This window comes from Carettochelys insculpta, chromosome 1 (genome assembly GCF_033958435.1).
Source record: "Carettochelys insculpta isolate YL-2023 chromosome 1, ASM3395843v1, whole genome shotgun sequence".
Lineage (NCBI taxonomy): Eukaryota > Metazoa > Chordata > Testudines > Carettochelyidae > Carettochelys > Carettochelys insculpta.
Genome location: NC_134137.1, coordinates 67,945,817 through 67,963,017, shown reverse-complemented (window position 1 = coordinate 67,963,017; position 17,201 = coordinate 67,945,817). Strand labels below are relative to the sequence as shown.

Below are 17,201 nucleotides of genomic sequence, written 5' to 3'. Positions count from 1 at the left end.
GTTGATAAATTCTCAAATACTTTTCTGTTTTTTCTCTTGTTTGGGGGGAGCTCCCTCTAAACATCTGCAAAGTATTCCATCACCTTCCTTTGAATCCTTTCTTAAGGCTCTCCTTTACTCTGATGCTTAAAATAAACCAGATAACAGACAGGGCCAGGTGTAATGAGACAACCATCTATCACAGTGACCAGTACTGTCTCAATGATGAAAGGTCTAGAGAATGTGACCTATGAAAAAAGGTTGAAAGAATTGGGCTTGTTTAGTTTGGAAAAGAGAAGATTGAGGGGAGACATGATAGCGGTTTTCAGGTATCTAAAAGGGAGTCATAAGGAGGAAGGAGAAAACTTGTTCTTCTTGGCCTCTGAGGATAGAACAAGAGGCAATGGGCTTAAACTGCAGCAAGGGAGGTTTAGGTTGGACATTAGGAAAAAGTTCCTAACTGTCAGGGCGGTCAAACAGTGGAATAAATTGCCAAGGGAGGTTGTGGAATCTCCATCGCTGGAGATATTTAAGAACAGGTTAGATAGATGTCTGTCAGGGATGGTTTAGATAGTACTTGGTCCTGCCATTAGGGCAGGGGGCTGGACTCGATGGCCTCCCGAGGTCCCTTCCAGTCCTAGTGTTCTATGATTTTATCATTGTTTCCTTGTACTCTTCCATACGCCTTCTGCAGACAGTAAGTTCTTTAGGGAAGAAAATGTTTTTTTCTGTTTGTGCAGCAGCCAGTCTACTCAGATGCTGCTGTCTAATTAGGGCTCTTATGTATTACAACAATATAAATAATAAAAAAGACTTCAGGAATATCAGATGTAAACAGCTAAAATCTAAGTAATGAAAATAAAGAGGACACTAAAATAAACACATCATATAAAGTGACATTCTTACCTATGAAGCTGTAAATATTCTCGAGGTCTATTTAACAGATGAAGGAATCGGTCAACGATCTTGTTTTTTCCCACGCCCTGTCATAAGGTATATTTAAAAAATTACAAACAAAGAGGAGTGTTTTAACATCCAAGCATTGTCAAGAGTGTAAGATCATAATCCTTTACAACCTAGCAAAATCTCACACAATTATATGATAGCATTTACAATACTATCTTATTAGGTTTACACCAACATTTATTTTGAAAAAGAGAGAGAAATTATATTCTTTGTAACTACATATATTGTCTGTCCTACTATATATCTCCAATAAAATATTATATTATGAAGTATATATTATACAAGTAATAGTTGAATAGAAATAGGTATGCAGCAATTTTCAAATTATGAGTTGTATTTCCTGCTTAGAAATATGATTATTAGTTTTGTAGTTCTTATTTCTACAGGCTTTATTTCATATTAGCCAAGTCTACACTAGCTGGCTATTTCGAAATAGCCGGACCAACTTTGAAATAGCACCCGATGCGTCTACACGTGCCGAGCGCTATTTCAAAGTTGAAATCGACATAAGATGGCGAGATGTTGAAATCGTTATCCCCATCAGAAGGTGGGAACAGCACCCTACTTCAACATCCAACATCGAAGTAAGGCACGTGTAGACGATCCGCATCCCACTATGTCGAAATAGCGGGGTCCTCCATGGCGGCCATCAGCTGAGGGGTTGAGAGATGCTCTGTCCAGCCCCTGAGCTCTATGGTCGCCACGTGCAGCAGCCCCTTAAAGTTCCCTGCCCCCTTATTTCCTGTGGCAGGAAGCTGAGAGCATGCAGGCAGCAGCACAGACACATGCACAGCCTGCACGCCCTCCAGATGTCCCGATCCACCACCCAGCACCCATGGCACCCAGCCAGCGGAGGGGTGGGGGGACGTGGGCTGTCTCCGCTCTTCCCCCCTCTATTCTGCAGCCGCACCATCTGAAGGCCTCGACAGCATGGGTGCTGCATCTGTTGTGCTGGACAGCCCACTGGAGCCATCGCATTGGGGCAGCCCAGCGGCAGAGCAGGGACCGGCCCCAGGACGAGCCCGCCACAGCCGGAGCCAGCCCTGGGCGACCGCTGACCCCCAAGCTCCTTGCCACCCACCGGCGTCAAGTGGAGGTTTCAGAGCACCGCTTGCAAGTGGAGGAGCACTGGCTCCACTTGCAGGAGTGAGTGCTGGCCTGGTGCCAGGAGGCTTGGGGATCCTTCACGAGGACTTTCGAATGGATCGCCGAGCAGATGGCACCCCCTGCCACTCCAGACGCCATCCCTCTCAGCTGCCCTCCACCTGTCCTGCTGGAGCCTGCTGAGGAGGGGGACCACGGGGCTCAGGAACAAGCCCGGCCATACTTGCTGGTTCTCCCAGCCCCCATTCAGCCTCAACGGGGCCTCTGGCCCAGACGTGGGTCACGTCCCCCTCACGCCGGGCACTGGACAGTAGGGGTGAAGGAGGCCAAGGACTGGGCCCCCCAGGCCTCCCTTTGTACATATTTCCCCCCATTAATTGTACATAGTTGCCTTGTCCCACCCTCCTTTAGTAGCTGTCCCCGCCCTCGATGTACATACTTCCCCATTAACGTAAAAGTTCATCGTTTTGTTTCAAGAAGGTTTGGTTTATTTAAAACAAAACAAACGTGTGGTGGTGTGTGCTCTTTGGTGCTCAGTGGTGTGGGCGTGGGGGCAGGAAGTGTTGTGGGGGGGCGATGGGTGGCTCACCAGCTGGCCCTGCCAGCGTTCACCCTGCAGCCTGGTCAAAATGGGCCCGCAGGGCCTCCTGGACCTGGATCCCCTCATGGTCGGCTTGGCGAGTGGGGGCGGCGGGCGGCTGGGCGTAGGCCATGCCAGCCTCCACAGCCCAGCCCTGCACGAATGCCTGCCCGTTGCTCTCCACCAGGTTGTGGAGTGCGCAGCACACACCCACAACCTGGGGGATGTTGGGGAGCCCTGCATCCAGGTGGGTAAGGAGGCACCTCCAGCGGCCTCTGAGTTGGCCGAAAGTCCTCTCGACCACCTGGCATGCATAGTTCAGGTGGGTGTTGAACCGCTCCTGGCTGGCATTGAGGTGGCCCGTGTAGGGGCGCATAAGCCAGGGCCGGAGGGGGGAGGCCGCATCTGCGACAAGGCAGAGGGGCACGGTGGTGTCCCCCAGAGGGATCTCCCGCTGGGGCATGTAGGTCCCTGCCTCCAGCCGGTGGCACAGGCCCGAATTCCTAAACACCCGGGAGTCATGGGTGCTGTCAGGCCAGCCAACATCTATGTCCAAGAAGCAGCCTCGGCTGTCCACCATGGCCTGGAGGACCACCGAATGGTAGCTCTTTCTATTCAGGAAGCATCCTCCACTGTGCTCCGAGGCACGGAAGGGGATGTGGGACCCATCCAGTGCCCCGAAGCAATTAGGGAACCCCATGCTAGCAAACCCCGCGATGGCAGCATCCAGGTCCCCAAGCCAACGAGCCTGCTGAGCAGCAGGGCATTCAGTGTGCACCACCTGCAGGGGAAGGACATGAGCACCCGTGAGGGGTGTGCAAGTTGTGCCTGGCCCTCCCCCTGACACCCCCCAGGTCCCTCCTTCCCTATGGGCTCCCCTCTTGGCTCCCCCCCAACGTTCCCTCCCTGGGTTCCCCCTCCCGCCCAGCTCCCCCCTCCCCCGGTCTCTACCCCTCCCCCTGGGGTCCCCTTACCTCCATGACGACAGCTCCGATGCTGGCCTTGCCCAAACTGAACTGCTGTCCTATGGATCGGTAGCTGTCTGGAGTGGCCAGCTTCCAGACAGCGATGCCAACCCATCTCTCGACGGTAAGGGCACATCACATGAGGGTGTCCTGGTGCTTCAGGGCAGAGGTGAGCCACTGGCAGAGCTCGAGGAACGTCTGCTGGCTCATCCAGAAATTCCGGAGCCAGCGGTCATTGTCCTACTCCCCAAGCACCAGCCATTCCCACCACTCTGTGCTGGTGGGGCACCTCCATAGCCGGCATCCGGCGGGGGGAGGCCGGGAGAGCTACATGGTCTGGGGTGGCTTCTTCATCCCCCGAGGAGGACAGCACATCTTCTTCAGCTCTGGGGGCGGCTGTGTGGGCTTCTGTCTGCTGCTGCTGCTGCTGGGGGGTCCATGCTGCATGCACAGGGTGCAAGTGGTTGTGGGATCTGCAGACCTGTGCTGTGAAGGCAGAGTCTGCCTGGGAGGGGCCCTTTAAGGGAGCAGCTTGCTGTTGCCCTGGAAGGGCTAGTCCACCCTGTGACCCTGTCCACAGGCTTTCCTAGCCCCCTTATTTCAATTGGGGCTGCTTTTGTGTGTAGGCGCTCCCCTGCAGGGCCTATTTTGATTTAGTGCTGTCCTACGTCAAAGCTGAAGGTCGACGCCACCAGCCCTGGAGGATGTGTGGATGTTACGTGTCGAAATAGCTTATTTAGATTTCGCTACGTCGAAATAAGCTATTTCGATGTAGCGTCCCAGTGTAGACGTAGCCATTTAGTGCTACTGATTTAAAACACAGCAGAATAACATTTAGTACCCAAAGCAAAGGAAAAAGCGAACAGCAAATACGGAATGCAAATATAATCTACAACCATACTTTGTCTGTGTTATCAGTATTTAGTTGACTGAACTCTACATCTCCATTTAGTGAATTTCTAGTAATCTAATCCCTGTAATCAAACAGCATTTGTCAAAGATACAGTCAGGGAGGGTTTACACTAAAAACAGAGTAGTAAATATAGTAGTCACGAGATACACTTATGTGCAACTGCATGTGACTTGAGCTTTGCCTTTTGTTCAATGTCTACTTAAGTTAGTGGCAAAAGTGCCAACTCCATAACTGAAGTTAGGGCTCATGTTGATCCACTGTTTCTCTTGGACTATGAGATAACAGTAGAGGCAAGTGAAAACTTTCTCCATCTCTCACTCAGAGGGTGAAATTATTATTATTGTGACAATAACATAGTGGTCACAAACATGACAGATGCGAAAGATACTAGAGTTGTCAATCAGAGAAAAAATAAAGGAAAGCAATCAGGAGGAAAAATAATTCACAGTTTTGGAAAATAAGGAGATTATGATAAACATCTAAGACACTTTAAAGAGACATTTGAAAATGTAAAACTGAACAAAGAAGAAGATTTGAGACACATTTGCATAAATGTAGCAATTGAGATCACAGAAACACATAAGGTTGCCAAGAAAAAACAGATTTAAAAAAACCCCAAAACCGGCGACCAAATAGAACCACAATGTATTTTACAATTAACTTAATATGCAACTGATTGACAGACCACACTCATTGAGTTGCCTCCTGTCAAAATGGAAGGCTATATCTAGCAGAGTCCTGGTACTATCCAATATTTTCAGGAATGACTTGGGATAATGGAGTAGAGTGTACGCTTACAAAATATGCAGATGACACTAAGCTAAGAGAGGTTGCAAGCACTTTGAAGGATAGGACTAGAATTAAAAAATCTTGATATATTGGAGAACTGTTCCAAAATTAACAAGATGAATTCAATAAAGATAAATGCAAACTATTTCACTAAATCAAAGGCACAACTACAAAATGGGGAATAAAAAGCAGAGAGAGGATGGCTGAAATGGATGTGGAAATTATAGTAGATCACAAATTAAATGTGAGTCAGGAACGTGACACTGTTGTGGAAAAGGTTAATATTTTTATGGCTGTGTTAAGGGAAGTGTCCTATGTAAAACATGGGAGGTAAAAGGTCCTGCTCTATTTGGCACTCATGAGGCCTCAGCGGGAGTACTGTATCCAGTTCTTGATACATCATCTCAGCAAGATGTGACTCTGAAGAGTCCAGAACAAAGCAACAAAAAAGATGACCGGTTTAAAAAATCTTGATCTCTGAGGAGAAATTAAAAAAAAATGGGCACATTTAGTCTTGAGAAAAGACAGAAGGTTACAGAATTCTTATCATTGAGGGATTCCCCACAATTTTAAAAATAGGTTAGACAAATCATCTCTTACGGATCATCTAAATTTACTTATTTCTTCCTCAGGATAGGGTGCTGGATTTGATGAGTTTTTGCAATCCATTTCAACTTTACATTTCTATGATTCTGCAATACCTCTATATTTCCTGCTTTAAATTCTACTTATGCATAAATAAAATCTTTCAAGATTTCTTGCCATTAGAATCTGTAAATGTAGTCATAGCTTTATATGCAGATGTGACAAGGGGATAACATATGTTTCATATTAGTGGCATTTTTATTTTCAATAATTGCCAGTATCCTGTAATCACATGCTTAAAAAATTATAGGACTTCTAAAGTCCTCTAGTATTTGGAACCAAACATAATATAGTGAAATCTTAATTTCTATAAAGTTAAAGAACACACATTTTTATCAGGTAGAAATAAAACATAGCTGGATACTTGTAATATCACATATGGAGATGCTTACATACCCATTTGCTGCTTTTACTACTGCTGAGAGATTTTTTAAAAATTTATAAATGGGCTGATACACTAAATTCTCCATCTAGTTTCAGCACAGCTACACCGATGGAGAACTGCATACTGCATTTTTAAAAAGATCTCTATAAACCATGTCAGATAGTTGCAGTCCCTATGTGCCAATCCCCAACAGATTTCATGTCTAATTTTTTTCAGAATGAGTCGCAAGCCAATTGTGGCAGAAACCAAGCTGAACAGAGACTGATCAACATAAGGAATCAGCACAGAATACATCAAATTGGATATTTTACAAGAAGGCTTTTTTTGGCAAGAGAGTGTGAGTTATCTGTAATACTGTTGTAGAAATTCATACACCCACACGTCAGCTATTTCCCAACTTCTAAAGAACGCTGTTGTTTCCTCCATCTCTCTCAAACGGAACACAGGAAAACACGGTTGCCTTTTGTTTACTTCTTCTGAAGCTGTCAGTGACAATGATGCTTAGCCTCCACAAGAATGCTGATGCTAAATGGACTGAACAGAGCTAAATACCACTAAGGGTGAAATCCTGCCCTATGAAGCCAGTAGGCAGGAGCTTCCCATTGACTCCAGTAAAGCCAGGATTTCACCTTAGAATTTGTGTGTGTGTTTCATCAAATACAGGCCCTTTTTTCTTGTAGCTTTATTTTACATCAGTGATAATTACGTGTTTTTAAAATGTGAATATAAAATTCATAAACGAAAAGTCATTCCCCACTAGATCCTAGCAATTATAAAAATGTTAAAGTTGGTCAACTTTTAAACTTAGCTGCCTGAAGGAGTACAATATGTTCCTGCACAGATATTGTGGTGTACCACACAAAATCCTTGTCTGGAAAAAAGTGGTTAGGGAAATCAGAGTCAAAAGCTTTTTCATTCTATTCCTGGTTCTCCCACAGACTTGTTCTGGAACAAGCCACCAGCTCTGTTTGCCTTAGATATTCTTATAAAATGGGAATACCGCACTGGAGCCCAAGAGTGATTAATGAAGTGTTTGTAGACCAGATCCCTGGATGCAAAAGCTTCATGTAAGTGTAAACTAGGCAGCACCGGCACAGTAGCACAAAAGTAAGAGTAACAGCATCACAGCTCCCCTTATCGTAACCTTTTGAACACCAGCCCTCCACTCCCTTTGGGGTGGATCAGGACCCCTACAATCATAATGCCTTAAAATTTCAGCTGAAATCATGAAACTTGTGATTTTAAACATCCTCTGACTATGAAATTGACCAAAATGGAATCTTAATTTGGTTGGGCCCTAACTATGATGTGATAATTATTAGCATTGAAAACTACAATGGAGTGATGAAATTCAGAGCCTGGAGGGAGCAGAGAGCATGTGTGCCTGGTGGTCAGGAACAGGGAATGGCACTGGTGAGCAGGGCTGATGTGGATCATCCTGCAATGCATCTCTGAGTCCCACTCCTTATTCACACAGAGCACCTGAACTACCCTGACTCCTGTTATGGTTTTCTGTCCTCTTCATGGGCAGAGCAATGAAGAGGATACCCATAATTTTGAGAATATTCACACAACCACTCCATTTCTCTCTGGCCATGCCCCCTTTTCTCTACTATGCTACCTGCTGTGCTGCGCAATGGCAGGGACTGCATTACAGATGATATATGCAGGTAGAGAATTACTAAGTACACTGTGCACATGACTTCATAGGTTATGTTTTCTAGACTTTAATCATTTTTGTTAAACTTCTCGGGACCTTCTCCAATTTGTTCACATCTTTTCTGAAATTCGGTGCCCAGAACTAAACACAATACTCCAGCTGAGACCCAGCCAGTGAGAAGTACTGTGGAAGAATTATGTCTGGTATCTTGCTTACAACACACCTGTCAATCTATGTTTACTAAATTAATGTTTTGTTGTAAGTGTAAGGTTGTATTAATTCCAGAACTGGGAGAGCACTTGATGATAGAGAAGATTTAAAACATGACTACTTTGCATTTTCCACAAAGTGTGTTTTGTGGATTCCGAGTGTCCCATGGCTCTCAACACATGGCAGAACCACTTGTGGATGACCTGATACAAGATTATCATACAACCATTCTGACAAAGGTGAATTTTAAACAGGAATTTGAATGAAGAAAATAAAGTGTCCCTGTGTACCAAAGCAGATATTGTTTGTTATGAAACATTTCTATATACTAATTGAGCATTCAAAGAAGGGTTCTTAGGGCACCTCTACACTATAGAGTTATTTAGAAACAACAGCTGTTATTCCAAAATAATTTTGCCAGAGTCTACAGCATGCACATGCTATTTTGAAATAAATTCAAAATAGCAGGCGCCTTATTTTGAAATCGGTAAACCTCAATGGAGCAGGAATAATGCCTACTTCAAAAGAGACGATATTAAGACATGGACTAGTGCTATTTTGACATAAGCCGTAATGACATCCAATGGCGCTATTTCAAAATAGCTGTGTGTGTCCGGAAATGCTATTTTGAAGGGCTGGGTACTATTTTGAAATGCATTTTGTGGGCAGCTGTGGTATTTTGAAATAAGATAAAATATCTAAAGTATCTTAAAATACTTCTGTACCGTAGATATAGCCTTAGAGAACAAGGGACACTAAGGATATGTCTACACAGCAGATATTTTGGGAAAACTTATATCAGTCAGGAGTGTGAAAAAACCACACACACAAACAAAAATATGTCAACTGGATTAATAACCTCTTCTTACTTAAACTTCTGTGATGGAAGTGATCAGCAAGCTGGATTGTACAGACACATATACAACACAAAAAACTGAAGCAAAAATCCTCAGATCCTCAATTCGGAGCAGGATTAACCAGATAAAAGAAAAAGTGTCCTTTTCAACTCTTAAGAGCACATGAAGTGACTGAATCAGATATACAATCAGTTTTCTGTGTTGCTTCACAGAAGTAATTGAGGTACTTTTCCAATAAGGCTGGCTGGATACTAATATATCTGTCTTTCAGTTTTAGATTTCTCTGTATTTGTTTTCTTAATATAAAACTAGATTCCAATAATGTTCTCAGATATAGGCACATGAAACTGAAGGTTAATCAATGTCACAATTGATGCAACTTGAAAGAAGCAAACGAGAGTTTCACCTGCTTATACCAATGGTTAATTGGTCCATGCACTTAAAGAGATATTCAACTTACCTGGTTTCCAACAAGAAGAAGGTGTTCTCCCAACAGAAAGTCTTTTAGCATATCTTCCATCACCATCATATGCTAGATACCAAGGAAACAAGAATTTTGACTATCGTTTTTACACACATTAAATAAAGGCAAGATCATTAATTAAATTATTTTGCACCAGAACCCTTATCACAAGCATTTCCTGTAAGATGTGTGTGCTTGTGCAGCCACTCAGGAGAGATTCAAATGCTGCCCAGCTGATCAGCAGAGCGCCCATGGCTAAGTTTTATTTCTACTGGTGGTGCATGTTCTCAAATGCCTCATAGTACACAATTTTTTCCCTCATGCACAGATAGAAAAGATTAGTGGGAATGATTTATGGATCCTACACGTTTATCGCAACCTGCGGCGTACTTCATTCAGTGCACTAAATGCCCCAATAACAGTTGTGTGAGTGAAACCAGACAACTACTGCATTCTAGAATGAACTCATATGTGATAGTGATAGAAGACAAAACTATCTTACCACCTGCGGATGAACACTTTTGACAAAGCAATTTTTACCTATCTGATTTACCATGCCAGGCCTCATTCCCAAAAGAAATCAGCTCAATCTTGCAAAAGATGAACCTGGGAGCTTAAATGCATAACTCCAATAGACAATAAAAACCATGGACTGAAGACAGACATTGGATTTATAGATTCATTTATTACAAGAATCTGTAACCTACTAACCTCTTTTTGTCCTACCACTGCAGATGTGTTAAAGAGCCACACTACCTCCAGTGGTCCCTTAGAATATGTGCTAACTACTTAATTATATGTTCTGTTCCATCCTTCAGTTACCTGTGATGCTCAATACTTTTCTCAAGGCACCTCTTTATTTATGTGAAGGTTGACTCTCTGGAGGTTGATCTTCTGAGATTCAGTTTAGTGTTTCTACTGGGGACACATTAAATCAAAGGTTGAGGGCATGCCTGCCGACTCTGGTACTCCTCGATGAGAGAATTTTGCCTGTTGACCTCCTGCACTGGGTTCATGGCAGAAATTTAACACAAGGTATGACAACTCCAGCTACACAATTCTTGTAGTTGGAGTTGCATATCTTAAGTCAACTTTCTTTTTTAGCATAGACCTGGCCTCAGATATAGAGCTCTTCTTCAAGTAGTTTGAAAGCTTGTCTCGGCAGCAGAAGTTGGCCCAATATTAGGTATTACCTCACCTGCCTTGTCTCTATAATCACTAACGATAAGATTTAGGCTATGTCTACACTGAGATTCAAATTTATTAAAATCAATTTTGTAATGCTGGGTTTTATAAATTTGAATTTGAGTATTTTCACCGCCCCACAAAGTCAACTTATTGCTGCCACACTCAATTGCCAAACATCAACTGTTGCAGCAGTGCATTGTGGGAACCCATTCAATAGTTCCCTCAGCCCCATAGCATTCTGGATATTTTCATAGTGCAGTATGGGGGAAAAATTGCCCCACAAGTGCTTGTAAGTAAGTGATGTCATCTTCCCATATTGCATTGCCCTCATTCCCCTTTCATGGAAAGCAAACTGTCATTTTTCCAGAAGGAAAGAAAGAAAAGTAGGGAATCACGATGTATATGTGCTCTGGGTTCACCCACACAACTATTCCATGTCAACTGGTCCCTCAGCTACTTTTTCCTGCTTGGTATGGTATAACCTGCCTTAAGAAGGCCATCTGATAAGGAATTTGCCAAAAGAAACCAAAACTGGAAAGAAAGCATCAACAAAGATTGCCAAATTAACTGAAATATCTTGCTTTTATAATTAAATTATCAAAGATTTTACAAAACCCAGCAACTGTCTGTGTCTTCTCAACTGGCCCTCCAGCCACTGTCCCCCTCCTTGATTAAAGAAACATCATCCCTGAAAACATTACAAATCTTGGAGAAAGAGGAGGATAAAAAAGGTTTGGAAAAATGACATTTTGTGATGCAGGGTTTTTGGCTTCCTACTTCGTTACAGAGACATGTCCAACATGGGGGGATGGAGCTCACCAAATTCACACATACATGAATGACTCTGTGTGCTGGGATCACTCAGGTGTCTGTGTCTTTTCAACTGGCCCTCCAGCCACTGTCCCCCCACCTCTTGATTCTAGAAACATCATCCCTGAAAATATTCCAGGAACAATGCAAAACTAAAAGAAAGAGAAGGATAGAAAACATTAGGAAAAAAGACATGTTTGGTGCAGGACTTTTGGCTTCCCATTAGACTATACAGAGGTGTCCAACCCGGGGGATGGGGATCACCAAATTTCAACATGCAGCATTGCTCAGGCAGGGGGCTAGCCCTGAGTGACTGTGACAGAGCTGCCCCTCCTCAGCCCATTAGTGGGATATTGTAGGGTGTGGGGTTGTTGGTTGAAGAGCCAGCTGACATTGTCACTTCAGTGTTGCTCAGGTGCGGGGAGGAGGGCAGACTCAATTGACTGTGAGGGGGCCAGCCCTCCATCCCATTAGGGGGTGTTGTGGGGTCGTTGGTTGAACAGCCAGTTGAAATGGTCCCTTTAGTTTGATCAGGCAGGGGGTGGGACCCCTGAAAATCTTTGCAATGTGGAGAGACTTCTCCTTGGTGGCAGCAAGCACCCAAAAACCTTTCCTGCCTTTGGAACCCTCACTGCATGCAAGCCACGACATGATGCTGCCTGACAGCATGGTCCACACGGAACATCACGCACATCTCTCTGTTGCATGGTTTCCCAAACTGGGGGGCGTGTCCCCCTGAGGTGGCATGAAGAAATTCCAGGGGGGCATGAGATAATTCAGCTCCCCCCACCCGTCATTCCCCCCACTCCAAGAGAGAGACAGCCTTTGCTTCTGCCTCAGTCCCTGCCATTTTACGTGGGGATCCTGGCGCAGCTGCTATAAAAATCAGACAGACGGTGAAGACCCAAGTGGAGCTAGCTATCTCCTGCAAAGGAGTGTGGGTTGTGGGAGGGGGGAGGAAGAGGATGGGGTTAAATGAGGGGCTGGGGGAGTCTGGCTTGGAGGAAGGGGGGCATGACAGTGGGGGGCTGGTGGTGCCTGTCTTTGGGGGAGGGTAGGTGCTTGGATGGGTGGCACACAAGGCTCAGGTGGCTGTCCCCAGCTCGGGTTGCTTAGCCTGGTGGGCGGGCAGCTGGCCCTGGCAGTGTGGGGCTCAGGTGGCTGACCCACAGCTTGGGTATGCAGCCCAGGCAGCTGGCAAGCGGGCAGTTGGCCCCGGTGTCGGGCGGGTGGATGGGCGGGCGGCTCAGAAGAGGCAGGTGGGCAGTTGGTGTGGGCAGCTCTGGCGGCTGGCATGGAGCTCAGGCGGCTGGCCAGCTGGGGCTGCACCAGGAACCCAAAAGGTGGGGGCTGTGCCGTTAGCCTGGCCAGTCTACAGTCAGACTCCAGGCTGGGATGGGGCCAGCACAGTGTCCAGTACCCGGCCAGGACTGCAGCTGGTCTCTGCAGGGCCCAGGCTGCTCCTGCAGCTCTGGGGCCATGCCAGCAGCCCATTCAGGATTGAGCTGGTACTCATAGGGCCAGGGCCATGTCCAGCATGGGGCTGGAACCAGCCTTCGCAGCCTGTGGCTGGGCTGGTGTCAGCCCAGCAGGGTCAAGGTCTGGCAGGAGGTAAGGGGCCCCTGGGGCTGCAGGGGGCACTAAGGCTCTGGCAGTTGGCATGCGGCTCAGGATAGGGCAGCACAGCTTCATTGAGTCTGCTATCCACTATTTTCCAGACAACTTTTCTGTCATAAATTAGTATACAATACATTAAATGTTGATGTCGATACATTGCCAGAAGCATTGCAAGAACATGCACTCGAAATAAAATATGATTCAAGTGCAACAGATAATTTCGAAAACTCAAGCTTGGAGGAATTTTGGATAAAATATTTCCCAACATACTTGGAAGGTGATAAAAGCACTACGTATTATTCTTTCATTTTGAGTGTCAACGTACCTTTGTGAAAAAATACCACAACCTTGGAACGCTTTCCCAGCATGCACTGGACCAAAATAATTTGAATTTGTTGAAATTCAAGGCATGCCGCTAGAGCCAGGTGTGCATGTTGATATGACATAATTGTTGACTTTCTACTCAGAGATTATTTGTATTTAAATATGTAGTTAAATTATATCACTACTATTATTAGAAACAATTTAACATTTAGCAGTTGTTTTTGTCATCTCTCATTTAGTATGTGAATACATATATATTTTCAAATACTTTATTTGAGAATGTTTCTTGTTGAACAGATAACTATTATGCAGGGATGAGTGCTTTTTTGCTGTACACACCTCAAATTTATTCAGCTCAGAATATTACCACCATATAAAATGTGATGCACATTCAAATTATTATAATAATATAACAATAATAATAATAATACTGCAGTAGACCACAAGGGCAAATTTCTCTCTGGTATAATTCCATTGAAGCCAAGAGATGAATTTGATCTAATGTATTTATAATTACACAAATTTATATCACTTCAACCTGAGCCACTGATCTCAAATACAAGTTTATTCCAATTACATTTATTTTCAAGAAAAAAGAAAGAAAATCCATTCCAAATCAAAAGTTTGGGGCCACGCTACAGTTCTCAATTTCTCACTAATTCTCTGAACTAGTCTAGCTAATCAAAGTCACTGTTAAAATGCTTGTGTTGTATTTCATACCCTGTATTTTATTGTAACTAAATGCTTTAAAACATTTTAACACGTAAAATTAGTAATTACGTGAAAACAAAAATCCAGCTAAACAGATTTCTTGCAAATAAAGATGATGCAACATTTTTATGGAGCTTGAAAACATGACAAATGCAGGCTGCTTTACTTGCATAAAAATCTTGTGTATCCTCTGTATTTAGTGAAAATAGGTCACCTGTAAATGGGTCAAATACGATACTCAGAAAAAAGGAGTGACTATCTTTACATAAATGTAACATAATACTATTTTTTTCAACATTATAATCCTGCCACAAGTATTTGCTTCCTGAATTCAGTAACTCCTGTATCAATACTCAGAATATAGAAATATTCAATTTATAACACTGCAAAATCTATTTTGGTTTTCCAAATCTCTCTAGACCAGAACAAAAGACAAAATTCTAATGATGCTGATAATCAAAGCTTAATACCGCAAAATCCTATCTAGTCATGTCAAGAGACTCTCAAATGCATCATTAAATAGGAGGGAAACCTTCAGGATAAATTATTATATTTTCTTGCATATACATACACCGTAAATTTATGGCTGACCAGGTTCATTTTAGTCTAGATTGTACTCCAGCAAGCCAAGTCCATTATACTTTCAGAGTTACTTGCTAAAAACATGTGAATACTTCCTCACATTTCTTTATTTAAACAAACAAATCCCAAACTGCAGAAGTAGCTGTGATCAAGTTGTTTCCCTCAAACAACTGTTTTTGCACAATAAATGTAAGTACTAGAAACTGTCTACTTTTCCCACCAATCACGTCCAAGCTATTATTGTATTGAGATATACAGCAAATGCTTACAATCATGTCATGTTCACATAAAAGATTGGCAAATGGAAATGTCAAAATTCCACTAGCCTTAGCAAGAACTATTCACACACATCCTCCTCCTGCAGTAGCTAGGCTGAGCGGGGCATTTAGTGTGTATCTAAAAATCATTGTTCTTCTTTTGAGCCTCACAATATGCAAACCAGTTCAGACAGCTGGACCTATATCTTCAGTTGCAACATGCTATAGTTTTACAGAAATGCTGAAACCCAAATGGAATACAAAATGTTTTGGGGCTGAGCATGCATATCTAAATACTGGGTTTTAAACCGCAGCACACAAAAATGATATACATTGCTTTACTGCTCATAAATCAGTTTGATTCTCAAGCAGATTTTCATGGTTCTGAAATAATCATGAGAACACTTTAGTGTGTCATACTGGGATGGGAGCTAGCAATACAGGAAAAAAGAAGAAAACTAATTTTAATCATTAAAATACTGCTTTCTGACTGTTTTTGGAAAAAAAAAATCACAAACACATTGCTATCGTTGTTAGCTGTCACCGGATGTCAAGGAGTATGGAGGTCACTGGGCCCTGCACCCCATCCACAGTCAGATGTAACTCTCTTTCAGCAGGTAGAACATAAGTTTTATTTAGGGCCAGGGACCCAGCATTGAACAGACCTGTCAGCACCAAAATCAGAAGCAAGCAATATTATATCATGAGGAGAGGGGAACCAAGGAGGGCTCCTGAGCTGGGGCCCTGGCCCTCCTTCCTTGCTTTCACGTCAGACATGACTGCCCCACTCAACTGCCCAGTTACACTTCAAACCAGCCAGGCCCCTCCTCCCTCCTTTGTCCCGTTTCCCAAGGAAGAAAGGTGTCACTTGGTTGCTTAGGTTACAAATGGTATGGAAGCCCATTGCCTACATGCAAGAAGTCATCACAGTGAAACTCCCATCACCAACTATGCATTGATGTTGTGCATAGGGAAACTGAGGCACACACCTGTTGTCACTACAGCACAGTAGGAAACACATGCAACCTAACCAGGGGAATAAAATCCCCACAACTACTTTGTCGTACCTAGTCAACATGTCTAACGAAAGTGACACCTAAACAAAGCAGATAAAAAATATTCTACCATAAGGTTCACATTTTTTCAGTGCTTTCAATTTGTAATCACTGTAATTATTGTCTCCTTAAACAAGATGGAAAGGGCATCAATATAAGATTTAGGGATTTCAGCTGTAAGAGCACCGAACTAAAAGAACATTACTGAAATGGCAGCACAGAACAAAACCTAAACCATGGAACCGAGTAAGAAAGATTAACAAGATTCTCATAAATTCATATTGCCAACAGGGCCCGTGCAGTGGAGGCTGCATTCATTGCTCTGTAGCGGAACAGGAAGCGGTGTGTGTGGGGGGGGTGATACAAAAATGAAGGGAAGGAAAGTAAAGCACAGTTGTACCTCTCTGACCCAGCTTGGTTGGGACTTGACTGGCCCCGAACAAGAGAGTTCGCCAGACCAGTGGATTTTCCCTGCCTCCAGCCCCCAAGCTGGTATCCCCTACACCTGGCTGCTCACCCTTCTGCTGCTTGGTGGGCACTCTGGCCTGTGCTGCTGCTGGGACTCCTGCCTATGTCGCCCACCACAAGGCTGCCAGGGGAAGCCAGCTCCAGCCACGGCCCCGTGAGGCTGCAGGGGACGTGGCTGCAGCCCTGCAGGGCTGCCTCCAGCCTCAGCCCCAGAGGGCTGGCCAGGACACGGCACCAGCACCATGAGGCTGCTGGGGGAAGCTGGTTTTGGCACCTAGTGGCTGCCACCAATGCCATAGAGCTGTCAGGGGAGGCTGGCTGGGTCCTGTATGGCTCTGCCTCCTCACCCATAAGGTTGCCCACTGTGAGGCTCCCAGGGATGTCAGCTCCAGCCCCCAGGCAGGGCTGCTGGAGGACACGGGCTGCAGCTTGCCCTCCTGCCCAACCCTCTGGCTTAGCAACATTGCTGGTCCTGCTGGACGAGAGATGTTGCCAGACTACAGAGGTGCAACGTGTACCTAAGGAATAGGCCCTGCCAAGGCTCTAAAAGCTAAGCCTAATAGGCAAACACTTCATCAGAGAGCTCTAGCTGCCTGTGTTGCCTTTGTAACGGACAGCATTTTGGAGATTCACTCAGTGGGGAGGTCCTATGGCCAAGCATGCCCTGGGGACC

General features: G+C 44.4%; 1 protein-coding gene across 6 annotated transcripts in view; it reads right to left on the bottom strand.

Moving 5' to 3' along the window:
• VWA8 (von Willebrand factor A domain containing 8) overlaps positions 1 to 17,201 on the bottom strand; it is a 279,042-nt gene that overhangs the window by 123,633 nt on the left and 138,208 nt on the right. For all 6 annotated transcript variants that reach the window (XM_074988426.1, XM_074988442.1, XM_074988464.1 and 3 more), the window contains exons 20-21: positions 9,514 to 9,585; positions 886 to 962 (exon numbers count right to left, since the gene is read on the bottom strand). In XM_074988426.1, coding sequence (XP_074844527.1) covers positions 886 to 962; positions 9,514 to 9,585 — 149 coding nt within the window. The remainder of the gene's footprint in view (positions 1 to 885; positions 963 to 9,513; positions 9,586 to 17,201) is intronic.